This window comes from Thunnus albacares, chromosome 20 (assembly GCF_914725855.1).
Source record: "Thunnus albacares chromosome 20, fThuAlb1.1, whole genome shotgun sequence".
In the NCBI taxonomy this organism is placed as follows: Eukaryota; Metazoa; Chordata; class Actinopteri; order Scombriformes; family Scombridae; genus Thunnus; species Thunnus albacares.
In genome coordinates, this window is record NC_058125.1 from 5,519,328 (window position 1) to 5,545,264 (window position 25,937).

Below are 25,937 nucleotides of genomic sequence, written 5' to 3' on the forward strand. Positions count from 1 at the left end.
CACGAAAAGGCAACGACTACTAGCCAATCAGAGGCAGAGTAGGGCGGGTCTTCACGGAATGCGGGTGGAAAAAAATAAGGCGCTCCTGAAGCGTTGACTTCAGTTTTTATTTATTTATTTTTTATTAAATCCTGCTCAGCGGGGGTCTTAAAAACATAGTTATTTGCACTTTGTCACTTCACAAAATTAATGAAATGTTATATTTACAGGGTTAAATATCCCACGAAATAATGTACATTAATTTTTCAAAGAATGTGACAAATCAAGAGGAAAATTTGGTTACTGTCAAAGTAACCGACTAATTCAGTACATTCTAAATATAGCATGTAGCTGTTGTGAAAAACGGAAGGTCTTCTTGCGTAATAAACAGACAACACTACCGAATAGATGTTTTTTTCTCTTAAAATGATGCATTTTGAGCTTTTATTTCGAAAGCGGCGTGAAAATGCGCTTATCCAATCAGAGCAGACGCATCCAGGAAGGAAGTATCAGCCATTCAAGACAGTTGTTGAAATAATATTAACAGAACTTCCTTATAATTCAGTGCACGTGTTTCATCGTACAAATGCTCTTTTGCTAAATCTGCCATACAAAAAATTTGCGGGAAGACCAATACGATTCAGGTAAGTGATGCAAAATGTCTCATATTTGTTATATTTATTCAGTCCTGGTGAGACAGTGGTGTGGTCACATCCCATCAGCAGCAGTAACAGCAGCAACAACAGCATCCTGTCGGGTTCTCAGCTGAAATTAAAGGGTTAGTTCACCAAAATCACAAAAGAGAATCTATTTACCCGTCTTGCCTCTAGTGATAATATGGCCACGGGTTTTATTATTGAGATAATTGGTTACTCTGGTTGATCCACAGAACACAGTGTCAACAATTTTCAGTTTTGGGATTATTTCCTTGGTAGAAAATAGTCCCAGTGTAAAATAATGTCGCCAAGGCGTGTCAGATCATCCTGAGTAAGAGGGACATTGTTTCTGAAAAGACCATGGCTGGAATAACTTGCTAGTGGCCCTTGGGGAAAACTACTACTACTGACCCCCCATTTCTCTAACGTAGAGTACTGATTAGGGCTAGATTTGCTGTGGACATTTGATTTAAACACATTCATTTAGGGATATGCAGTATACAGGAGAAACACAAAACTGAAATAATGTTTTTTTAAAGAAAAAATATATACATACATGTAAACATATGTACCAGTACTCCCACATGTATAAACTTAGTTATATACATTTACAAACATACAAGCATACGCAAACATCTACTGTGCATACCATGATACAAAAATACCTAAGTATACAAAACAACAAAAACTAATCCTACTGAAATCCCCATCCTCTTCCAACCCCAGTCGGGTAAGAAAGAACTTAATATATGTGTGTGTGTGTGTGTTTATATATATATATATATATATACACACACAAGTGAACCAAATTTATTTTTCAGTCATTGAAGCAGCACAAATTAAACTGCATTCACCTGTCTTGTGTTGGTGTCTCAAATAAAACGAAAACTGTCTGTATGGCTAGATACTACCACGGATCAATGAGAATATGTATTTTTTGTAATTTGGGTGAACTGACCATTTAATCTATCTATCTATCTATCTATCTATCTATCTATCTATCTATATAAGCATCAGGTAATCTTGGCTTGTATTTATCAGCAATAATCTGATATCTCTGGCTGACATAATAGCTACTGTTCACCATAGGTAAATATATGAAGTGCTAGATTCACATGTATGGCTTCTGTTCAGATGGGGTACATGACAGTAGAGGAGCACAGCTCCAACCTGCTCCACCTGAAGAGATCCCCAGGCATTCGTTCCTGGTCTCTTCTTGTCGGTAAGTGTGTATATATGTGTGACTGCTACTATCCATACTCAAAAACATGAAATCAGCCTATCCCATGTATACGTCCAAACTATCTGCCGTCTCCCTGTGTTACCTCCAAATGATAAGCCTCATTTTTAATTTCAGGTATAGCATCTGTTGGGCTGGCAGCTGCATACTATAGCTCAGGTACACAAACTGAATAAACATGATCTTTTAACCAATTTGCATCTTTCCATCATCATAATGTTCCGTATTTACTTACTGCACTGCATCTCATGCTGCTTTTCCTTTTGCTGCATTTGTCATGTGGACCACACAGACACCATCTTGTGGAAGCTTTTCTACGTGACCGGCTGTCTGTTTGTGGCCATGCAGAACATGGAAGAATGGGAGGAAGCTGTGTTTGACAAAACCAAGAACCTGATTGAACTCAAGACCTTAAGCTTGTACACTTTAGTCCTGACATTAAGAAGGAAGGGCCAAGAGAAAGGTCAGTAATATTAGTATATGATATAGTAATACAAGTTATTTGAGAGTGCAGTATCTTAGGTCTTCTTTTTTTCCTCTTTCTCTCTCAGTTGTGTTGGACCTGACACATCTGCGTGATGTCTGCGTCCAGGAGGAGAGGGTACGTTATTTGGGGAAAGGCTATGTGGTGATGTTGCGGCTGGCTACAGGGTTCTCCTACCCCCTCACTCAGAGTGCCACACTGGGGGGACGCAGGTAGATATCTTCTGCTGACAGTACAAACCTATAATATATAATATAATACATAACCTTCAAGATTTTAGTTATATCAATGCTTATTTGGATCCCCATTATCACAGAGCACCAGCTACTCTTTCTTGGGCCCTAAAAATACTATTACGAGTGTATGATGAACATACATGAATGTATTTACAGTGTCTGCCCACAGATATTATTATCGATTATTAAAGCCAAACATTAGGTGGAAGTAAAAAGCAAAGCAAATATCTTTGGTGAAAATAACACAAGATAACATCCCTGTTGTCTTTCTGTTCCATCTGTTACGTCTCAGCGATGTTGAGGCTTTAGCTACACTGCTGAAGCGCTTCCTGGGACTGGAACAGCTACGGCAACGCAGGCATCAGGAGGAAGAGGCAGAGTATGGAGAGGAGGAAGAAGATTCTTTGGAGAGCAGTGATTCAGAGGATGAAGCAACCGGACTCTGATCTCTGTGTGACATACAGTCTTACTGTAACTTTGGGTGGATTGAGTTAGGGGCATTATGGCATTGCTAAAACATGACGGAGAGTGCAGTTTTAGCGATGCCATCATTACATGTTATACTTCAAGCATGTGCATGTAAAACCAAGGATGAAGCTTCCTTCTGTGTCTCCTTACAGACTTCTACCTTTTGTGTGTTTGATATGTCAGGTGAGGTTAAGGCAGTCTAGGGAGACAACAGTAAAACATTTTTATTTAATTTTCTTGTCAACTGGAACGAAACATAATCCAATTACATGTTTTGTCATGCAGATGTTTCATAGATTAATCAAAGTTTTCTAAAAATAAGTTCCAGGGAACATATTAAAAGAGACTTTTTCTTTCATTGTAATGTAAATGTAGTTCTTTCTAAATGAATATCATGTCTTAGCTTTTTTTGATCTAATTATTATTTGAGAATACACTCCAGATTACAGATTTACCGTGCCTTCCTACTGAACTCTAATAAGTGTTTATGTGCCTACGTCAATGGAAAGTGCTTTTCCCACAGTTTCCTGGACCACCCATTTGATAATCACCTTTTGCATGTTTATTCATACCCAGCTGGCAATCCGCATGAATGCATGTGCAAACTGTAATCAAGCATGAAAGGTTTTCATGGTGTAATCAAGAGTGAATTATGTGTGAAATGCTTTGGCCTATTGCTGTCCTGTCTTTTAACATTTCTATACTTTTTGTGAACCAAAGATTGAATCTCAGGTGAACCTTTTGGTGCTGTGGTCAAACTCTATGTAGTTTTTTGTCTGAAAAGTGTATTAAATCAGGGCTGTGTCACTATGGGCTGATGGAGGTAAATGTTCAGTGTATGCTTCTTGAAAAGGAAATCAGAGGATTTTTGGTTGGTGTTGGTTTTAATTGTTTTTGTTCTCTTTGATACATTTGCAGGAATCATATAAAACTGTTTTTTATGTAAACCCCAAGTCCACTCATGATATTTCTTCCTTTTTTTGCTACAATTAGTGCAATTTACATACATTTGTTAGCTTTTGGGGAAGCAGAGAATTACACATTAAATCACTGTTTTCAGAAAGTCATCAAAAAAGCAGTTTGATTCTGAGCAGGCACACTATTCTGGTACCATCTCCTTCACACAGGCTGCGATTCCATCAGTAATCCTCTGCAGAGGAGCCACTACAGGGCTAACATGCTCCTGTATCCACTCCTCGGCTGTTGAATCCGGGTAAAGATGAACCATCTCCCCTCTCACTTCCTCCACCTTCTGTTGCAACATAGCCAAATACCTGAGGAGATGAGATGAGATGGGATTTCTGTAAGAAGCTAATCAGAGTTTTGAACAAATTTCACATGCAGAGATGCTCTCAGAGAAGAGATGCTGTGCAGGGAGAGTAGATGTAAGAAATGTATACTCACATTGATGCTTGGGTGTGAATCTGCAGGGTGATGAGAGGGGTTACCATCTTCCTCTGTCGGTGGTAGGGGCTGAACCATCCTCTTACCAACCTACAGTACAGTACAGAGTTATTCAGCCGTCTTTGTAGATAGTAATAAAGGAGCATATAAGAGCAAATAAGTGTATTTCCCAAATTAACCCCTTACCTCTTTAAGGTAGATGAGTCATTAGAAATTACATTTTGTGATCACTGCATTAACTTACATGTTGTTTTCAAAAAATCTTATGTCCTCTGAGTTAAGCAGTGCCTTGAGCTCCACCATTAACTCAGCCAGCTTTCTTCCTGGGAACAGTAAGGCACCATCAGCAGCGCTAAAAGTCACATGAAACAAAATCCCGTTAACATGAAGATACATATATACTATTGTATATACTATACTATATAAAACAGTACCAGCCCTCACCTCCCTATTTCCTCTACCTCCACAGAGGTGACACCCAGCCTCTCAGCCACTTTGCTTTGAGCCTCAGCACTTAACTGGCCATGGATGAGGGTTTGGAGACAGGCTGCTAGTGATGGAAGAGCCACAGGCATCAGCTCACACAGCACTGACAGGTGGTCATACCTGGAATTGAAAACAACAGACCATGTCAACAACTATCCATTCATTGCACATAAACACATAAACTGAAACTGACTAAATCCAGATTCCTGTACTGCAAAAGGATAAAGATTTTCTACCTTCCACCATTCCATAGCAGCACCCAGTAATGTGTTGATAAGGTTACCTTGTCTAATAACCCACATATGGAGACATGGAGAAAATCCTCTGAGTCTTACCTTTGCCAGCCTGTGATGGCGATGCCCTTCAGATTTATACCAGCAGATATAGAAGCCGCCACCTTCAGCCACCGCAAATGGTTCTCCAGGTGCCTCTGTGTACTGGGTATGCTGGTGTAAACACTGGTGGAGCCTTTAAAGGAGCTTGCCGCCCACAGGTCTACCATACCAGCACAGTAGTACTTCTCCAGCAGAGACACTGAACAAGACAGAGTAAACATCACGATAATGTTACACAGCTGCAGCTCCCCAATTAGACAATGGAGATATTACAGATTATCTGGCAATGCATAAAATCCCTATGTTTAAAAGTTGATTTCCATCATATACAGTTCCTACCAGCTTTGTCCACGTCCATATTAGGTTTGTAGTCCCACAGCATAGGCTCGACGAGTCCTACTAGACCACTAGCTGTCACATGGATAACAAAAGAGAAGACGGAATGAAAACTGTCAAATCAGGAGACATTTTGTGATTATCATTATATCATATCATATCATATATATATATATGTGTGTGTGTGTGTGTGTGTGTGTGTATAGCCTGTATATATATATATATATATATATATATATATATATATATATATATATATATATATATAATAAAATGATATAAAATATAAACCATTTAATTAGATTTTAGAGTTCGTTCATTTTAATTTGCTGCTTTGTGTGAAGCACTTTGTTACTTGAATAAATAATAAAGATTATTATCATTATTATTACTATTATTATTAACAACAACACTATCAGCTGTGATTCTAAAAACCGGATCTGGAGACCACCAGGAATCCTTCAGCAATCCCAGCAGGTCTCCAACAATATAAGGAATGGTTACATTTTTATAATATTTCTATTGTGTAAATAAATCCAAAACTGGTGTATGACTGTTATTAGTAGTTTTCACTGTCTACCATTACTATCCACTCATCTGGACTTCAAATCATTTTCTATAATTCCACATGAAGTCATAAATTACATCAAAATACTTCTCAGATGCAGTTTCTTGGTGAGAGCTGTATTTCTTCCTCACCTTTCAGTGTATCCTGGTTCATTTCTCTCATCATATCATCCCATATTATGATAGTCATATGAGGCCACATCTCCTTGATGGCTTTGGCCATCTTGGTCACATGACTCAGGAAAAGTCCCTCCACTGTGTGTCCAGGTGAAGCCAACCACAGTTTGGAGTCCTCACCCTGACCCAACGTGTACACCTTGAGGAATGAGAGAATTAGTGATACTATAATAATGAATATACAACTAGTCGACACTTGACTAGTCCTTACCTCATCTGCTCCTATGTGCAGCGTGTTTAGACCTGGATGCAGCTCCACCACCTGCCTCAGCATCTCCATCACTAGCTTCACCGACTCCTCTTTGTGGGGATTCAGGGTGCCCACACACTGTGCCAACTCCCTCAGGTGCCACATGGGCCGATGCTTCAACATGAACTACAACAGAGAGCATGCACTGACTGCGCTGAACTCCATCTAAAAATTGAGTGTTTGTAGCTTACAAACATTTGTAAGCAACAGTGGGATGTCTGCCTCACCTCCATGTGGCCAAATGACTGCACAAGCGGGATGACCTCCATGCCCTTGGATCTGGCAACTTCCTGCATGGTTAATATCTCCTCCCGGCTGCAAACAGAATATATACCGTAAACAGACATAACTGATTGAAATTCCTGAATCAAGGCATTTTTATGGCACATAAAGTATCATCTTTGTCCCACATAGAAAGAACAGTTTTATTACAGCATCTCACAACAAAATTAGTCTGATAAAAATAAACAACCCCATAAATACATTCAAGGATGGAATAAGCAATGACTGATCTTTATATCCCAAACAGCACCTGTAAGCAGGCTGTGTTGTGGCCTGCAGCAGCTTCAGCTCACCCTCGTAAGGGAACATGTCCTCGTACTCCACCAGTAGACCATTGGCTCCCAGCTGAGAGAATAACTCGATCAGCTGAGGAGGGGAAACACACGTTAGTGGACAGCAAACATAAACATGTTTGAACACAGACAGGTGTTTAAACCTGAGCTGCAGCAGATCACATAAGTGCAGCTGTCGTCTCACCTTGTAAAGGTATTCTACTCTTGGAGGGGCACCTTTTAAATCCAGGTGAACCAGTTTCTTCCCTTTAGGCCAAGGTGGACAGTCCATTCTGCCTTACAGACTGTGAGCTTGAATGAAATAGCACATTACAAACAGGTGTGTGTTAATGTTTGTGAATGACTATTAGATAAGTTGACTCACCAGAACAGTGGACACCAAGCCAGAACCAGTGATATGATATTAGAGAGGACTGACACTGCGAGGATGGTGTTGTTGTAACGTAGATCACCTATTCTGCGCATCTATCGATCGCTCATATACAGTGTAGGCAATCGATTATTTCTGTCTAAGCGCACAGAGCAATCGATGGAAGAATGCATGCTGCGAGTTTAACGATCGTGTAGTCTAGGTGAGCGCAACACAGGATTATACGGCGATACCGCAGCCTTTGTGCATGCAGGGTGTACCTGGACGTGGTCCAATGAAAACGCTGCTTTCTCTTCAGGATAGCTAATCAGGGTGGCCGATACACGCCCACCAGGAAGTGGAGAGGTTCAGGTGGTGGTGGCGGGGTGTATAATATGGTTAGTAGGCAAGCAGAGAGTAGACGTTGTAGACGTGCATGACCGTGTTTTCTAAATGCTACGGAGCAGAAGTTGTGAGTCGAAATGGTGCTACCGCGACAGAGAAATGCGAAGGGTTCGAATGCCACCGAGATAGAGAAGAAAATTAAAAGGTGAGTCAACAAAAACAAAGGTGTGTGTGTGTGTGTGTGTGTGTGTGTGCCAGTCAAGGTCTGTCACCATGAAGAATGAGGTCGTCACTAGCACATAGCTACAAAATATTGTCCAACTGGTATAATTTACTATACACGCAGACAGAGGCTAAAACATACTCATGCTACATTTGTGCTTCTGGTCACCATCTCGTGATATTGACTTGGTGCTGATAATGTTTTCCACGTTATCACTGGCACTTTACATACTATATCACATTCTCCTGTTAGTGTTGAGGACGAAACGTGACCACATTTGGATATATGAGGCAATTAATAAAATTCAAAACCATGAATATGTAAATATATTTCATCTCAGAAGTGCTGGACACAAGATGTCTCCTACTTCACTCTAAAGTCCATTCTTAGTGTTTGTACACTGGAGGCTTCAAGTTTCCACATCACACTTGTGTAAGTTGGATACTGGACCAGGATTAGCCTCCAAACTAGTTGTGATCAGGCTTGTAAAATCGGATTTTCAGTGAATACAGAGAAACTTTCCTCCTTCAGTAGATGAACGTGAAAACAAACTCTGTACATCACTTTGCATAGTGAAGATCAAACATTCAACTGAGGAACAAGGAGAAAAACATATTTTTGAGTGGAGGGGGACTTTAAATAAATGTGTAAGTAAATAATTGATAATCAGGACATAAATAGATAAATGTCCATTCAATTAATTTAATAATACATGTACATACTTATTTCTACATTTTTAAACATTTGCATTTATTTATTTATGTATTTCTACATTCATTTATTGCTGTATTTCTAAATTACTTCTTGTACTTGTTTCCGTGTCTGTATGTTAATGAAGTTGGTGGCAGTAACTCTATTGCTTTAATCAATTAATCGGCCCATTATTTGGCATATTGATCGTCGATGGAAACAACTGTTGCAGGCCTGCAGTGCTGAGGTGCTTACATACTGCAGAATGATGGCATATCCGCCTTACTTTCAAATTACACATCTTATATTTAGTTTCAGGCTCCCTAATAGTCATCTCTGTACCTTCTGAGAGGTTAAGAATGAATGTTCTTGTGAATGTCCCATATAACCTGCCCAAAAAGAAAAGATCACCAGGAGTTCATTCAGGACAAGTGTTTTCCCTCTTTTATAATGAAAAGAGTCGTACAGTACGGAAGTGTTGCTGAGGATGATAGAAACTTTCAGATGTGCCGTCTGTGAATCTATTCCAGGCAATGCTGACCTGAGTAAAACTGAAAATCAAATGCATTTAGTTAATCAGGCAGCAGGATAACAGCAGTGACATACAAAAGAATCAGCATATGACATTAAAACAAGATTGGTACACCACCAAACCACCTGTATGACATTAGAAGCAGTGCATTCCACTGCAATGAAAAGCTTATGCTCTGGCTAAATTGCAGTGCACAGAAAAAAATAACAATAAATACACAAGTACATATGCAACACTATATAAGGGTGTATATTCATGAAATATTATTTTTTTCATACAATTGAACCTGTTTATCCATTTCTTTTTGCTAACTATTTCACCTTTTCATAAATACATTTTATTTAATTATTTAGACCATTTATCTGTTACTTTAAGTTAACTATTTTAACTGCTCATCCATTACTTTGGTTGCTTATTTCAAGTGTTTATACATCACTTTTAGCTAACTACTTCCACTCTTGTGCTTGCTTGCTAACTAGTTGCACCCTCAATCACAACAAGAGATTTTAAGGTGTTACAACTGAGTGAGGTAAGGTGGCGGGAGGTGTGTACTGTGCAGTCGGTCTATTGTATCTGCTTCCTGTGACAATAAATGCACTAAAGATCATCATCACAACAATTGTAATTTGATTTGGATTTTTAATTTTCCTCCCAAACACAAATATGTGTATATATTTTTTTAAATCAAATCATGATTTTATATTTTTTCAAATTAGTTGAGCTCCAACACAATCTTTCTATGTACGCCTGCCAACTGCAAGTGGCCCCCTGGGATATAAGTTCCTGGCTGGTTGGGAATCACTGATTTAGAGAATGCTTGAGAATTGAGAATAGAAATACTCAGTTAAGAGTCCTTTCTGCTTCCATATTCTTGGAGAGTGTGGAATGGAGAATGGTCAAATTCAGTTGATCATCTGGACCTATTTTCTGTTGTCATCAGGGGTAATGCGCTACGGCAGGGATCTGCATGGAGGAGTTCCCGAGGCCTCATGGCCTTGCTGCTGGTCGCTCTGTTTGTGTTCGGGGTGGCTGCGTGGCTGTACGTGACTTCTCTGGACAGTGAAATCACAGAAACACTGGTCAGCAAGGGTGAGCTGGTCTCTCCCCAGCCCAGAGTCTACAGCGTCCAGTGCTCTGAAGACTATGAGAACTACAAACGCTATCCAGGTGAGGTTCTAGAATGAGCACTGTATTGTGTCAGGCAGTCAGCCGCCACCTCTCTGCTGTGTCAACACAACTAGGATAAGATGAAGCCTACCTTTTTAATCTAGTGTCACATTGCTGGTGTTGGATTCTGCTTTGCCTATTGTCATTATAACAAAAACTAAAACTGAAACCTAAAGGGGAAAATGTATTAACTTATTTTTTCAAGTAATGTTATGAAATTAAGTTAAAAACCATTTTCTAAATTGTGGAAAAGTTACAGTGTGAAAAGGCATTGAAGAAATCCACTAGATGGCATTATAACACAGGCCAACTTGGTCATAATATGACTTGTACAGCAGGAGTGCATGTTTGAACTGTGGAAGTGTGGAAGCAAATACTACATAAAGATTTGTTCAAAGCTGCTTAAGAGAGACACCCATATAAAGTCACCGTGTACAGAGCAGTGAGCAGAGTACATGAAGAATGGGGCAGTACTAATGACTTTATTTGGTGAAGTGAGAATGTCCACTAGGTACTGTGAGATAACCTGCCACCAAATGGTACTGCAGCATTACTCACTTAAAGTGAAAAGTGAAGTTTTCAAGATTTCCCCCCCAATTTTTCCCCTAAAACTAAAATTAAGTAAGGTTAAGAGAAGTAAGGCTAAAATAAAAAAACACAAACAAATTAAGCATCATTCTTGACCTTGAAAATAGTATTTGACAAAAAAAAAATTCAGATTCAAAGTCTACTTACTAGCTTTTTCCAGAACCTCGTCAGTGGATGGATTTTGCTCAGTTATCCTGGCATGTCCATTCATTTGAAACAGAATTTTTTTTTTATGACTTTAGAAAATCCTAAAAGTGCTATAGATGAAGCAACTGAGCTTGTGTGCCAATAGATCCTTTTACATGAGACCAGAGCAAACTCCATAACCTGATGAAAACTGTGTGCAGTTCAGAAAGCTTCAGAAAAAGTCAGTAAGGTTTGAACGGTTGAAGTTAAAGGTGCCCTGTGGAGTTTTCTTGTATGTAAACAAAAGTTATGTTTACATATAGTGCTTCCAGGAATCCGCGAGAAAACAGTGGAAAAAGACTAAAATAAAATACTGAGTTAAAAAGGAAGGCTGCAAGTGAGAGAATTTATTTACTAGGAATATAGGCACTAAATAACAGGAAGAACACAAAAAGGACTAAGATCAGCAGCCACTCTGGTGAAATGGTTTCTGCTTAGAGATAACCGATACCCCCTGCTGGTGTGGATAAGTTACTGACAGATGGCTGTCCTCTACCTCTGACCTAAGTATTGAATGCAGTTCCCAAAATCTACAGACACACAACCATCCTAGCCTTGCTTAGGGAACCAAATTCAGCCTGCCTTCTATTATCACCAACTGTTGTTGAACCACTACCAACGGGCCTATTTAGTCAGGAATTCCTAACAGGGATCACAACGAAGTGTATTGGTGCAAATAGGTGTTGGAGGTTTGAAAGTACTCTAAGATGGCCTTCTAATAGATCATCTCTGGAGGAGGCCCACTCTGTCGGTCAAGGGCACTCACCCGGTTTTATAGAGCAGCTTCAGAGCCCTAGCCCCAACAGTTTAGCCTATTGTGGTGTATTTTCATTAAATGTCATTGGTGTGCTTAAAGACACTATTAAGCTATGCAGATTGATTTTATAAATTTTATAAGCAATAAGTGCTAGTGTGTTAGAATCCTATTGATGATGTATTTGTAATCTCATGAATCATATTTAATCACGATGTACGTATAGAAGCACAGTAAAAGAGTCATAATCATACACTGCAGAAATTTGAGTGTGTTTGTATTACATGTCACTTTGCTTGGGTCTGCATTAAAGTCTTCACCTTTTTTAAAAATACTCTCTGGAGGAGATCAAGAAACAAGGTTGTAAAGTGACTAGAATAACTTATAAAAAATAAAGGCCAGAAGACAACTTGGCAATAATGGTGTAAAATGATCCCCAATACTTATATAAAAAAATGGACATAACCAGATAGAATTGAATATGCCAGTACATATCCACGACAGCTCAAAACCTGTCTTGAAGAGTTTTGACCAACAACGAGTGACGAAGATAAAATAATAGTGTAATTGGTCAAAAATTAGGAGGATGGACGATAGGTGTGACCTATGCCGACCCAAAGGTATAAAAACTACGCCCTGAAGGAAAAAACCTTCAGAGCGACCTGGTTCATATTATATGCGCTAATTTGCTCTTCTTTATTGCCGGCATTAAAGAACACTTTGCTGCTTGGACCTCTGACTCCTGATTTTTATCTTCAAAAAGTAGTTTTTGATCTGGTGTTTTTTTTTCTTCAACTGTCTTCCATCGATTTGACACAACACTATTAAGTCCCTAATTATAAATCACTCAACCTAATTTTATACTGAAATCATACCTCGATCAAATGTACAGCAGTATATTATCCTCAGTTTCTAAACCTGAACCATTACCACTCTGTTATTCAATAAACAGTAATACATTTTTACCTTTGCAAAATTCAATATAATTTAGAATCTGAACAATTTCAAAACTAATGTCAGCCTATCCTAAGGGAGGCATCTTTTCTTACCTTGAAGGAATATCAGAGGACCTCAGAGATGAGCCTGAGTCAGGAGCTTTGGTTGGGGTGTATAAAAATACAAACCAGTTTTATTTGGTTTTACAAAACAAGCAATCTAAGAATGCAAAAATTAAAATACAAAAACTTAATTTACTTTAATTAAAAAGCAAAAACCAAAAGACTAAAGAGAGTCTCAAAGATATCCCTCAAAAGACCCTAAGGAAAAAGGGTCCCGCAAAAAGAAAAAAGGAACCAGACTGGACCCTGAGTCTCTCTTGACTTTCCCTTTTATAACTCTACAACACCCTCTTCTTTGTATTACCACATATTGTTTATCTCCAGGACATCTGTCAGTTTCATGTTGATGTTACATAACTTTACACAAAATAGTTACCTTTTCTTTAGCTGTCACTTACATCACACCTTTGTATTTCTTCTTTTTTACATTTGAGATTAAAATCTAGGGACATCTGCTAGGTGCAGATAACCACAGCTTCTCCTTTGCCTCAGATTATCTGATGGTTGCCTAGGTTGCCTTGATGGTTCAGATCTAGTTCAGTACACATTGCACAAAACAGAAATGGTGCAAGACATTAAACTATGTTTAATTTATCACCAATTAAAATTAAATAAAATAGTTTGTCTCAGCCACATATAGTGGAACTTTCAACACTGGATTGTAACACGTTTCAAGCTTGCCGCTCTTCAGTAGGCAGCATGCTGAAATGTCTCCAAAATAGAGAATAGGCAGGAAATGACAGTAAATAATGGTAAATACCATACATAAACCATGCATACAAAACAATAATTGTTCAATAATGGCTCACATTATTGATAAAAGAGTAACAGGCATGTTGCCTTCAAGCTTATTGACAATCGAGATCTCTGCTTGTGGGTGTAATGAGTTCAATAGCCCAGAACTTCCTGATGTGACCGAGCAGCAGGTCATAAAATGCACTATGCGTTATTGCAAATTTTGTAAATAACAGTGTAGAAAAATGGTCATAAAGTGCAATATGCACTATTGGAAATATTACAAATAACAGTGTGGATACTGGTGTTAGCTGCTTCTGATGGACTTCAAAATCTAACGCAAGTGTCAATCTGGACACTGCTTAGGAGCCAGGACCATGGTCCAATGAAGTACTGTCCCTATTGGTTTGGTGCCATTTAATTGTTCACAAGTACTGCTGTAGGGCTCGAGTTACTAAGACTATGCTACCTCCTGCCTATCAGCTAGGTTGTCAGGTTTAGTCAAGGATTTACGCATGTGTAGTAGTGCACCGTGAGAATGAGTACCAACTTCCAGTGTCTCTAATTACTGAATAAGATCATAACAACTCTGTAACTTATTATTATCAGTGAAATCAGCATGTATTAAAGAGGTCTCCTCTACTCTTAGAAGTCCCCAACTTGAGAGGGTCAGAGTTGTTCACCTGATAATGATCCAACATTGGCTGTAGTAAACATAGACAGAAACAGCCCCTCATGGACCGTGCGCTAATATTGTGACTTCATGGTCTGAAGAGGGGCGTCGGCATGAATAGAACCTCCTTGTTCTTGGCGCTGCTCTGTCACTCTGCCCTTTCGACCTCTCCTGGGTAGAATGCACACACAGGCTCCTGCCACTCTCACCTTACACTTCTACTTCTAGTGATCAAAAACTAGACGGGGTACCTTTTCAAATAAAAGAGCTGCAACGATTATTTGATTGAAAGAAAATTAATCTGCAACTATTTTGAAACTCGATTAATCATTTAAGTAATTTTTCAATGCCAAAAATATGTTGGATCTAGTTTCTGAAATGTCAGGATTTTCTGTTTTTTTTGGTTGCATATAATTGTAAATTTAATACCTTTTGGGGTTTGAACTTTGTGTCGGACAAAACAAGACATTTGAATTAGTTACTTGGGACTCAGGGAAACTGGGATGGGCATGTTTTTACTACTTCTTGACATACTGTAGACTAAACAATTAATTTATGAATCGAGAAAATAATCAATAACAAAAATAACCTTTAGTTGCAGCCTTAAACATGTCTGATTCTTTTTGTTTTTGACCAACTGTCCAAAAGATGTGGTAAGATAGCTGATGGTTGACAGAGGCAGATTTTTTGTTGGCTGGTTATTTTGGCATTTATACGCAATACATCCAAATGTGCTGGAAATAAACAGAAATAGTGAATGAATAATATTGAAAAAAAAATCACAGTATTTGTCCTCCAAAAACTCCAAACACAGCTTATTTTAATGCAGACACATCCAGAATTACCGGATAAAGCTGTCTGCCAAATCTCCTGTGAAATAATATAATTTGAAACCGTTTGAAGAAACCGTTGGCAGAAATAAAAGTACAAATTGGCAGTTTATCTTATTAAACATGTGGGCTGCTTGGAGTTCAAACTGTGCATCTCCAGTGTCTAAAGAAAACACAGTGGGTGTCTCAGGATTAGACCAATAAATTATAAAACTCAAGAAGTTGGAGGGAAGCCCTGAATTTTGTGGCATTAATGAGCAGAACTCTCATGAACTCCTTACCTTGCACTTTGTCTCTCTACTGGCCACTTTCTCTCTCTTCCCAAAGCCTTAAAAACTAAAGATACTGCATCAAGACACTCTTTTTTTTTTTTTTTTTTTTTTTTTTTTTTTTTTTACACTATCATTTTTCAAATCCCCTCCTGCATGTGTCTCTTTCCCAGGATGCACCCCTCAGAAGTGTGGCCGTGCAGTCACAGACAGTGTGGTGACAAGGGAGGAAGCTCAGGTCCTCAGGAGGTAAATGCTTTCAAATGCTGTGTGTCATCTCCCTCTTGTGATTTTTCCATTCACTGTCTTGTATGTCTGTGGTACAGGTGAATCATTTTTAATACTTTCTGTCTGTCTGACACACAGGCTGGCTGAGAGAGGGCTGGCGCTGGCTGGATCAGAGGGAGGAGTGAGTATATCCCCAAATAATTTTGGAAAATTTCATTTTCTTTCCTCAACTCATGTGTTTTTAAAGAGTCCATATTTGTGTGTTTTGCACATTACCCATTAACCAATAATTCCTCAGCATTTTTAACCTTCCAGGCAGCCGTTGGTTTTCATTCACATCAGTATTTAATGAAAATCAACCTGTGGAGACTTAAAACTTGCCTGAGATGGGTAATCTTCTGCAGAAAATTGTTTGTAACCTTTTATTGTTTGTTCATTATTATCATTATATTATAGTCTCCACTGGGATTTACTCAAGAAGACTAGTGGTTGTCTAATGAAAAGGTTTATGCCAGAGTCCAGATGACAAACAAGTATTAAAAGGATGATTTGAATTAGGTAATTTCTTACATTAAAAAGTTTGGGGACTCTCAGATGTCAAATCATCCTTGAACCCACCAACATTGGAAGTTTTTAAAAACAGTCTCTGCTAGTGCTTTGATGTAAATAAATAACTGATAAATGCGACAAGTTTCCAAGTGTGTTTCTAGCCTCTACAAGCTATTTTTTTTATGGGATAAGGCCTATATTTTTTTTACTATTGTCAACAAATCTCATGAGAGAACCAAAACAAAGTTTGTCTATATCTCAGTATGTTCTGACTTTCCCACCTTGTCTGTGGCACTCAGCCCCAAGCCCATTTGTTCCTACTGAAAATGTAAATCTTAAAAAAAAAAAAAAAAAAAGTTTAATTTTTAATAAAGGCTTAGTAATTTCCTAAAACAGCTGGGCACTGTGGTTGTTAGTAAATGTCACTCAAACTGGAGTAAATAATGTTTTTGTTTGGGCACTATTTTCAGCTGTGGATTAATACACATTTAGTACTCCTGTGAGTGTTTAAAGCAGGACGGAGTTTGTGCGATTGAGTCAAAATAAACAGTGCCCACGTTCATCATAATGAAGGAACATGTCACCCAGTGCAACGGTGTGGCTCAGAGGAATAAGATATATCAGGCACTGGATACGCACACAATGCTTGTTAGAAGGACCAATCCATTGTTGCTTTTGGTCTTTTCATGGGATTTGATGACAATAAGAAAACATAGACTAGCACCAACCCCATATATATAACTAAAAAATAAGTATATAATATAATACTAAAATTAACTGAAATTATACTCAAGAACAGACAATTTGTAGTAACTGCAAAATCACTTTTATGGTCTCTTAACACATAGTATGTTTTGTCTGTCATCCAAAAGTCTTGGGAAGGGTGTTACAGACATTTAGCCATGACAGTGTTCACACCAGCATCAACCTAAAGAAATAATATTTGTCCACACACATACAGTATTTCCATTATTCAGACTCCCTGCTGTAATGCACCTCTCTTGGCACTAGAGGGCAGACTGGTACAATAAGCAAAGGGCTGGCTTGATGAGCCGCTCTGGCAGATAAAGCATATTCTTGTCCTGAGACGTCTGAATGTCCCTGGCATGCCCTACTCCCTGCTCTCCGTCCCCAGCAGGCCTGGTCCTTAGCCAATGAAGGAGCTGTTTATGGACTGTTAAGACACTTAAGTGGAGGGAGGGGAAGCAACAGGGGTACTTCTAAGAAAATGACTTCTTTTCTGGCTTGCGAAAAACAGAGCAGTGTCCCAACAGAGTTGACAAGTAATAACAAGTAAAGGGCAGAGTGAGCACGCCACGAAAGGCCACAGAGGGAACGGTGCAGAGTCGTGAAACAGTGACTTTATCATGCGTGTACTGACCTGCATCAACAGCCAGCACTTATTTGCTCAGCTGACTTGTCTTTTGCACTAATTCCTTTTTTTTTTTTTTTTTTTTTTTGACCCTTTTAGGCCTCCATACTGGACTTGCACTCTGGAGCGTTGTCGATGGGAAAACAGTTTGTCAACATCTACAGGTGGGAGAGTACATCTTGTCTTTATTTGTTCTTTTCTCTGTGTCCAGTACTTTTTCTTCCTGTGCCTAAGGGAATGACATCTCAATCAATCATTCAATCAATTAATCAAGTTTTTTGTCAAATGTGATCATATAAGGTACAATCACAGTGAAATGTAATCCTGCCAGTTCCTTCAATTTGTGCATTTAAAGAGTTTAAATAGGTGTAAATATCCTTTAGGCAAGGCAAAAATCTTGCATTATATGCAACATTTACAGAAATATATTCACCAAAAATGGAGTTAGTCATCAATCTTACTGATGCGGGTCCTTGTGAGCTGTCTTCTCCACGTCCAGTGACCCATATGGCCCTCATTCATCACTGCCAGCCGAACCCAGTTTTGTTTGGATGATCTGCTCCTCTCTGTACATCTCCCACCCGTACAAGTCTACCCCCCTCCATCCATGCCTCCCTCAGTCTCCTCCTATCTCTCTCTCGTCCCACTGAGTAGGTGACTGACACCGGATCCTCAGGGACCATCTGGCTGATTTTAATCAGGAAGTGATGACGATAGCACTCCCTCTACTGCTTCCCACCCTTCGCCCTCCACCGGGGGTCTTCCTCATGTGAAGCAGTCAGACGTTTACTGTCAGCTGTGTGTAGATGGCTTGGTGGCACACCCGCCTGGGTAATGGTGCACTGTGCCGTGCTGCCAAAGTTTAATTTATGCTAACAGATCCTATCTCCTCTGCTCTCTTCTATCCCCACTGCTGTGTCTGTGTCGTGTTTGTGTCTGTCTGCTCATGTGCCTCTGATTGGCTTTGTCTGTGTGTGGAATTGCCTGTCTGTGATTGTGCGGTGGGGATATGGCTCCAGGTACTTTGGGGATCAGATCGGGGAGGTGTTCACACAAGAGGATTTCCAGCTTTACAGGTGACTAAGGAAGCTTAATTAAAAACCAGCCATGCATGTTTTGTACTTTCTTAGAGTTTGGTGCCAAAATAAGAGACAGTTTTTGAAAAAGTGACACACATCCTTAGAAAAAACCCTGAAAAATGATCTTCATACACAGTGACAGCAAACACAATCCTTATTGTAATGCCTTTGGCAGCATTCTCTTATATTTGACGAGGCATCAAATGATCAATACTGTGTAATGATGTTGTAAGTCTACAAAATGGATGTTTGGATTTTTCACCTGTTCAGTCATCCTTATGCCCATCATTTTCAGTATATGCACATCTTGTGGATTATCGATTAAAGCAAGAAACATGTCCACCTAAATGAAACGATATTCAATATTGTCCAAGAGTATTTGCTATTAGCAGTTTTAGTTTAAAGGGTTGGTATAACTGCAGTTGAGACATCCTCTTGACGAGTATTGCTTTGACAGTGCTGCCCAAAGCTCCTCAGTGTATCACATTCATAAATCATACTTTCTTAACTAATTAAGTTACATCTTTTAATCTGACATGTTCTTTGTGTTTCTCGCCGTCAGAAATGTACGTGAGCGAATTCAAGCAGTTATCGCCGAGACATTTGATTTGGACCCAACTCTGATGTACCTCACCAAGCCCACCTTCTTCTCCAGAATCAACAGCACGGAAGCTAAGACCCAGCATGACGAGTACTGGCACCCACACATAGATAAGGTAATGGATAACGTGTAGTCATGCACCAGTCTGGCGCACTGGATCATAAAGATGCTGGTACTAACTTCATAAAAGGGATGGTGTATGTTAGCGTGAGTTTAAGTGATAGATTTGGTAGAATTGGTATTCAAAGGAAAAAAAAAAAAATGGCTGAAGTGTCATCTGTTCATTATTAATTGACTGATGGATCCTTTGATGGATTGGTTGAATTTGATGTACAAGGTGCATTCCAGCCTTCACCTATGGTCATGAGCTTTGAGTATTGACCAAAATAAATTAAGTTGCGGATACAAGGTACCGAAATGTGTTACCTTCGTAGGATTGCTGGGCTCAGATGAGGAGCTCGGAGTGGAACCGCTTGTCCGTTGCAATGAAAGGAGTCAATAGAGGTGTCTCTGGTGCTTGATTAGGATGACGGTGTGGAGGTTTTTCAGGCAAAACCATGTCGAAATTCAGAACTGCCTGAGGAATTACTGTATATACCCCATCTGGCCTTGGAACTGCTTTGGATCACTTGGGAGGACTTGACTTTGGAGAAGGAATTGTAGGCTACTTTATTTTTGGGGTCAATGTGTTAAAGAAGTGCCTGTCAGATTGTCAAACCCTCTCCCCTCACACTTTTCCAACATGGGAATCAGCCGGGCTGCGTCCAACACTTTTTTTCTATGTTCCAAAACTGTCAATCTGACGAGTATGGCCACTTTATGCAGTGATTTGCAATGTGTGCAGAGGTGTGAAAGAAGGCAAGATTTAAACTTCTCTCTGAAGCTCTCTCTTTTTCAAACCTCACACAACTACTTCCATCACTTTTCATGTTTACAACCGAGCACAGCACCACGAATGTCTTCTTCAAGGAGAGACTGTCTCAAAGTGCCCTCATCTGTTAGATGACAAGTTTTTCGCCTCGCCTTCAAGTGTGGCCATTTTGATCTGGTGTAACGCTTTTGCCTTTAGATGTGGTCAGACCACACATCATACAAATTTCAAACATACCCTGAACTTAAGCTTGTTGCCACTGGGACCAGAACCCAGATAACAGCAGAAAAAGGATGGATGCTTTTTGATAGCCTCTGTTTGATTATATAAACTCTTCATTGTTATACATTGTTCATTCTTTATAAATATTCATTGAGTGCAGCTTTCTTGTCCCTGCTTTATTCTTATTCTTTCACTTTTCACATTGTTCATTGTCATGAGATGTTAAAGTTGCTGTGGGACTGAGACCCTGAGGCAAGTTTTGAACAAATGGATTGTCTGTTTGGAGAGAAAATGTTGTAAAACTTCAGAAGTTATTTAGTTAAAAAAGGAAAGCTTATGATGGGGGTAACTCCAGAAATGATTGAAAGAAATTGGGAGTATGTTTCATGTCTTTAAATGTTTCTAAAAATTGATCATTTCATTTTAATGTAATGCAGGTGATATCCCTGAATGTTGTTTTGCTTGGAGGCATTATTTATTGGCATCACACATAAAACTGTTGAAGCATCTGTCTTAATATTTATCTATATTCATCTCTTGTTAAATTAGAAAGCAGAACATTACATATTCACTTTGCTTGTGGTATTCCTTTGAACATAGCTTGTTTGCTGCTGCTTTGTCCTTTGTTTTCACTGTCATCTCATATGGGTTTCACGGCTATATTAATATTTGTCACCTCATCTTCTCCCGCTGGCCCTCGACAGCTGGAAAAATTTAATCTGAAAGGACCCACTTCTCTTCCCCATCTGTCTCTGCCGCCATTTTGGGGCTAATTGGCTAACCCAACACTCATTTAAATGTAAATGGCCTCTGATGTCTTTGATGGTGAATTTTCTCCCCATCGATCATATTGCTGTTACAGTGTCATAGCATCGGTCGAAGTATGACGGCACTGAAACTGTATTTTATCTTGCTCATGGCAGGGATAAACTTGGCTACATTATGAAACTGAATTAAAGATGGAGGCAGTAATGTTAAACTGAACTGATGACCTTGGCTTGTCTTGCTGCTGATGTAAAGAAGTACACCAGCTTGCTGATATGGTGATCATCGATGTTAAACAGCCTCTAGAACGGGTTGATTTGGGTTTCCAACCCTATTTTGATGACCTGACTTGGAACTACTGAGCTTGAACCAATTTGCAAAACACTTAATGGTCTAACCCCCAAAAAATAAAACATAAAATCTCACTTCACTTGTGGTACAGTTTTAGTTTTATTTGCTCAGGTTTATGGCTAGATTCTACAAGAATTGAAAGAATTGAAAGAAAGGAAATGTATTTGTGTATTTTGGGTGAACCATTTTACACCAATATTGTTTTTATCTCCACACCTATATGAATTGAGGAGGGGGGTTGGTTATCGAAAGCCAAATGATTAATTTATCGCCATCACCGGGCATGTTTTCTTTAAAAAACGGCATACAAGACAGTGCAAATTGTTGCAATGCGCCATGTACCGGGTGGTGTTGTATATGTCTGCTGTTGTCAGGCGCTTATGAAATGCTGCCAGGTTTCTGGCAAATTTTCACTTTATCTCCTCCCTCCCAAAAAGGCACCGCTTACTGGTCTGTATGGAGCCTCAGGTAGTACAATTTATCCAAATGAGGGGTTTTTTCAGGGTAGAGGCAACTGCGTGGATGCGTATGCGTGGATTTGAGAGAACGAGTGGACATAGATTTGATATTATGTGCATGCGTGTGTGGTGAAGACTCATTGAAGTGGTCCAGGAGAGCCTAAAATATTCTCCTCATCTCTTCCCTCCCAAACCTCCTCTCATCTGTTTTTTAATGTTGTGTGCTTTTATTGTCACTTTGTTTAATTCTTTTTTGTCTTAATGTTTGTGACTAATTTGAGCTAATCCTTTACCCAAGCCCAATCTGCTGCTGAACACCTGAATTTCCCCTTGGGGATGAATAATGTTGTTTGCATTCTTATAATTGCAATCTGCTATTATCAATCAATCAGACTTTATTTGTATAGCACTTTCTATACATATACAATGTTACACAAAGTTACACAATAGCACCAATACAGTTATGGGAGACTTTTGACTTTGGATCACACTGTCTTCCTGAGAGACACAGTCATCGACTCAGCTTTCTATGTGTACGCCAGCAGAAATCTTCATTTTAATTATTTACCTCTTGCACTTGACTTCAATGAGGAAAGAGACAATTCTCAATACAGCACTGTCACACCTTTCCAGTAAAGGTGGATGCTGTTACATTTAGAAATCGGAAAACTATTAAAATGGTCCAAAAGTGTCAGCCTTCATTCTCAGACACTGTAACTGCTTGCAATGATAAACCCAATGAGGATTATCATCTGACTCTTTAGTTCCCCTCAGTTCTGTGTTATGTTTTAGCCTCTTTTAGCTGCTCTCATCAACTTCTAAACCAAACAGCAGACAGACAAATTTAATAACATGACTCCAAATTAATGCTAATGTTGCTGTGTCAGCTGGCTGTTTGCTAACATGTTCCCATTAACAACTTTACAGAGTCATAAGATGTCATGTGTTTCTAGCTTGTTCCACTGTGCCCCAATGAGGCCAAAAAAATTTGGCAACTTCAACATAATCATGTTATACATTGTAGGCTGATCCAGCACTGCTAGCTTGCAACATATGCTAGCTGTCCACCAGTATACTTAACTGCAGTTTCTCAGCCCCCGTGGCTTCTCAGTACTTTTGTTTCTCACTCTTCTCCTTAATTGTTGTTGGTATGACTCCCATTTGCTGCCTTGCCTTGTAAACCATGACCCAGTTTACTGCTTTCCATGCCTATACAATCTAAGGAATCTCAGTCATCACCGAAAAGGCAGCTGCAGTTAATTAAGACATTTAGAAAAGGCACAGACTTCCAGACAGATTCTCAATGATAATTTGTATTAATCATGATTTTATGAAAAAAGCTGCATATTGAAATTTTAGAACTAAATTGGAAACACTTGTGCGTTGGCTGAACCTCCAAACCTGGTGGTTTGAAGTTTTTTTTAGTGATTCATCAGACTCTCTGCAGTTCGCTTTGTTTTTCTTTCTTTGAGGTTCGATCAAGTGAGAGCGCTTCGGTCTAAAATTACATTCTGACTCTTAGAAAGCCACCTCTGGTTCCCTGTCAACTTACTCTTTGATGTTTCATTACTAAGACTACACACTGTATGTTTGAGCTTAGCAGGCTCTCATGGATCTAAGCTTCTCTTATTAGTTCTTATAGCTTGTGCAGCATAAACAGGCCACAGCAGAGGTAATTTTGTATGAATGCATTTCGCTGCAGCTGAGACTACAATACAATTAGTTGCATAAATAGTTGCACAGGGGGACTCTCAAGTATGTCCTCATTTTATATATCATATTTGGCTATCACAAGGCTGTTGTTAGTGCAACAGCTAACTGCTGATTACTTTTCCAAATAAACTACTCTCTTTGATTTAATCACTCCCAAAGGTCTATTGAGGAGAGCAGTTCAAGTTCAGGTGTGAAGTCTGCAGCGGGTATCCTCACGAGAGATTCCAATGACCAAACATTATTCTATTTAAAAATACTAATTTGTTGTTTCAAATGTTGATTAAATTGGTGCTCATTAATTTGTGCTGCTGCTCATTTTTAAGTTTTAACGATGTTTGTCGGTTGAATTGACGGTCCACCACATTGCCTCAGACTGACATATATCTCAACAACTATGAAATGAAATATGACATTTCTGGTCTCCAGACTTTGGTGATCCCCTTACTTTTCCACTAGTTTTCATTTATCCTGTGAAATATCCCGACATCTGCTTGATGCATTGGCACAAAATTTGTATACACACACTTTGATGTTCCCTTCTCTCTTCATCTAGTGCCATCATCAGGTCAAAACCTTAATTTGTCCAATACTTTGGTTTATGATCAAATACTTGCAAAACTAATGACGTTACCACCAGCCTCAGCTGTACTTTGTGTTCAGTGCTAACACGCTAAACTAAGATGTTGAACATAGTAAACAGTACAACTGCTAAACATCAGCATGTTAACATTTTTATTGTGACCACGTCAGCATGCTGACCTTAGCATTTTGCACAAAGCACAGCTGTGCATAAGTACATACTCACAGAGCAACTTGCATGGCTGTAGACTCTTAGTTTTGTATGTCAGTGTTGTGTAGAAAAAGTTCTGAAATCTGATTATTAGTGTCAGTAATAATTACTAGCAGGATAATGAAAAGTCAAGTTTTAATGTAGATATTGTTTTCCTCTTTCACTCTCTGCTAGGTGACTTATGGCTCTTTTGACTACACCTCTCTCCTGTACCTGTCCGACTATGGCTCTGACTTCACAGGAGGAAGATTTATCTTCATGGACCAAAATGGCAACCGGACAGTGGAACCTCGAGCAGGTAACTACCAGCTATTAAAGGGTAAAGCTGCCTAACACAGAGACAAGTAGAACTGTTTTCAGCCTCAGCTTTAAAGACAGTCATGCTTGACCTGGTGTAAAGCTGGATATAGTAAATCCAGACTATCGGTAGTAATACCTGGTAACACTTGGCTTATAAGCCTATTAAACCACACTTAAAGTAACTGATGCAAGATAGATGAAGGATTTCATGATCAGTCGGGTTTAAAATTATAATTGCTGTACTCAGCTGCATTAGGGAATCTGGAGGTGGTTTTAGTGCACAAATGTGTAGCAAAGTGGGCGTAATCCTCTGTAAGTGGGTAATCAGCAGCACAGACTGCTGCACAGTGAAGGTACAGGGGATTAGGCTAAACCTCTCTTATAGTACCCGGAGGGTTAGACAGAACAACATGTTGATCTTTAAGGAAATACAGTGGTCTGTGTCTATTAATACAGTCTATATATAGAGAGAGAATAAAGAAAATGAGGGTAAATGGATATTTTAAAGTTGCCTGTGCAAAAACTATATGGCAAAAGAATCCATACAGGGTCTTGGGGACAATTTCCTGGAGTACCATGGGATTTCAGAGGCAAATGTGAGGCATTGAAAAAAACAGGAGAATTGGGGAGCTTGTGAGAAATCAGGAAAGTTTCCGAGCAGGTCACTTTAAAGGAATGCCAGAACGAGTTTGCCAACTTCTTTAAGACGTCCGTGGAATTGAATGGTTAATTTTCAGCCCTCTTGCTATGCCATTTTGGCCGTGCAATCCTGTTCAACTTTTCAACTTTACTGTCCTCAATGGAAAGTCTGTCTTGCAGCCAGTTGATACACAGATCACGCACACCTCTGCAATGTCTCTGAGCTCAAAATCAATATTGAGAGATGTGGGAAACATTCTGGTTTACTTCCTGAATGTCAAAGAAAAGATGTGGAATTTCATATGATGGCCAAGCTGGGAACCCTTTGTATAAATCAAGTCTAGTCAATTTCATGCATTTACTGTAGCCCACAATCATACATTTGTCTATGGAGGTTTTACAGTCTG

The 25,937-nt window shown here is 39.2% G+C and overlaps 3 protein-coding genes across 6 annotated transcripts in view; 2 read left to right on the forward strand and 1 right to left on the reverse strand.

Moving 5' to 3' along the window:
- Positions 1–445: 445 nt before the first annotated feature.
- On the forward strand, positions 446–3,886 carry LOC122970993 (cytochrome b-245 chaperone 1 homolog). The gene is made up of 6 exons (XM_044337416.1): positions 446–623; positions 1,770–1,857; positions 1,993–2,034; positions 2,168–2,338; positions 2,427–2,571; positions 2,888–3,886. Exons 2-6 carry the CDS (start codon positions 1,770–1,772, stop codon positions 3,039–3,041), a joined length of 600 nt encoding a protein of 199 aa, XP_044193351.1. The 5' UTR covers positions 446–623; the 3' UTR covers positions 3,042–3,886.
- Positions 3,887–4,056: 170 nt separating this feature from the next.
- On the reverse strand, positions 4,057–13,158 carry hexdc (hexosaminidase (glycosyl hydrolase family 20, catalytic domain) containing). Of its 2 annotated transcripts, none has more exons than XM_044337413.1 (12): positions 13,077–13,158; positions 7,378–7,484; positions 7,151–7,266; positions 6,846–6,933; positions 6,580–6,744; positions 6,324–6,507; positions 5,628–5,699; positions 5,289–5,487; positions 4,912–5,073; positions 4,712–4,819; positions 4,468–4,557; positions 4,057–4,337 (listed from the first exon to the last, which is right to left on the reverse strand). In XM_044337413.1, exons 2-12 carry the CDS (start codon positions 7,462–7,464, stop codon positions 4,163–4,165), a joined length of 1,446 nt encoding a protein of 481 aa, XP_044193348.1. In that variant the 5' UTR covers positions 7,465–7,484; positions 13,077–13,158; the 3' UTR covers positions 4,057–4,162. The 2 variants fall into 2 exon arrangements, with proteins under 2 accessions (XP_044193348.1, XP_044193347.1); XM_044337412.1 differs by lacking the exon at positions 13,077–13,158 and adding an exon at positions 7,558–7,642 and having other exon boundaries at positions 7,378–7,485.
- Positions 7,982–25,937, forward strand: part of uts2r2 (urotensin-2 receptor 2) — a 31,906-nt gene continuing 13,950 nt past the window's right edge. For all 3 annotated transcript variants that reach the window (XR_006399377.1, XM_044337414.1, XM_044337415.1), the window contains exons 1-8: positions 7,982–8,092; positions 10,273–10,499; positions 15,766–15,841; positions 15,959–16,001; positions 17,841–17,905; positions 18,761–18,817; positions 19,383–19,536; positions 24,766–24,889. Coding sequence is in view for 2 of the 3 variants with exons in the window: in XM_044337414.1 (XP_044193349.1) it covers positions 8,025–8,092; positions 10,273–10,499; positions 15,766–15,841; positions 15,959–16,001; positions 17,841–17,905; positions 18,761–18,817; positions 19,383–19,536; positions 24,766–24,889 (814 nt within the window). In the remaining variant the exon portion in view is untranslated. The remainder of the gene's footprint in view (positions 8,093–10,272; positions 10,500–15,765; positions 15,842–15,958; positions 16,002–17,840; positions 17,906–18,760; positions 18,818–19,382; positions 19,537–24,765; positions 24,890–25,937) is intronic.

Bases quoted from the DNA above. Each gene is read 5' to 3' on its own strand.
- LOC122970993 (XM_044337416.1), top strand. From the start codon at position 1,770: ATGGGGTACATGACAGTAGAGGAGCACAGCTCCAACCTGCTCCACCTG. The intron at 1,858-1,992 runs GTAAGTGTGTAT...TTTTAATTTCAG, and splicing joins TTCCTGGTCTCTTCTTGTCG to GTATAGCATCTGTTGGGCTG. The intron at 2,572-2,887 runs GTAGATATCTTC...GTTACGTCTCAG, and splicing joins GCCACACTGGGGGGACGCAG to CGATGTTGAGGCTTTAGCTA.
- hexdc (XM_044337413.1), bottom strand. From the start codon at position 7,464: ATGGACTGTCCACCTTGGCCTAAAGGGAAGAAACTGGTTCACCTGGAT. The intron at 6,508-6,579 runs GTAAGGACTAGT...TCATTCCTCAAG, and splicing joins TGCACATAGGAGCAGATGAG to GTGTACACGTTGGGTCAGGG. The intron at 4,338-4,467 runs GTGAGTATACAT...TCATCTCCTCAG, and splicing joins ATTCACACCCAAGCATCAAT to GTATTTGGCTATGTTGCAAC.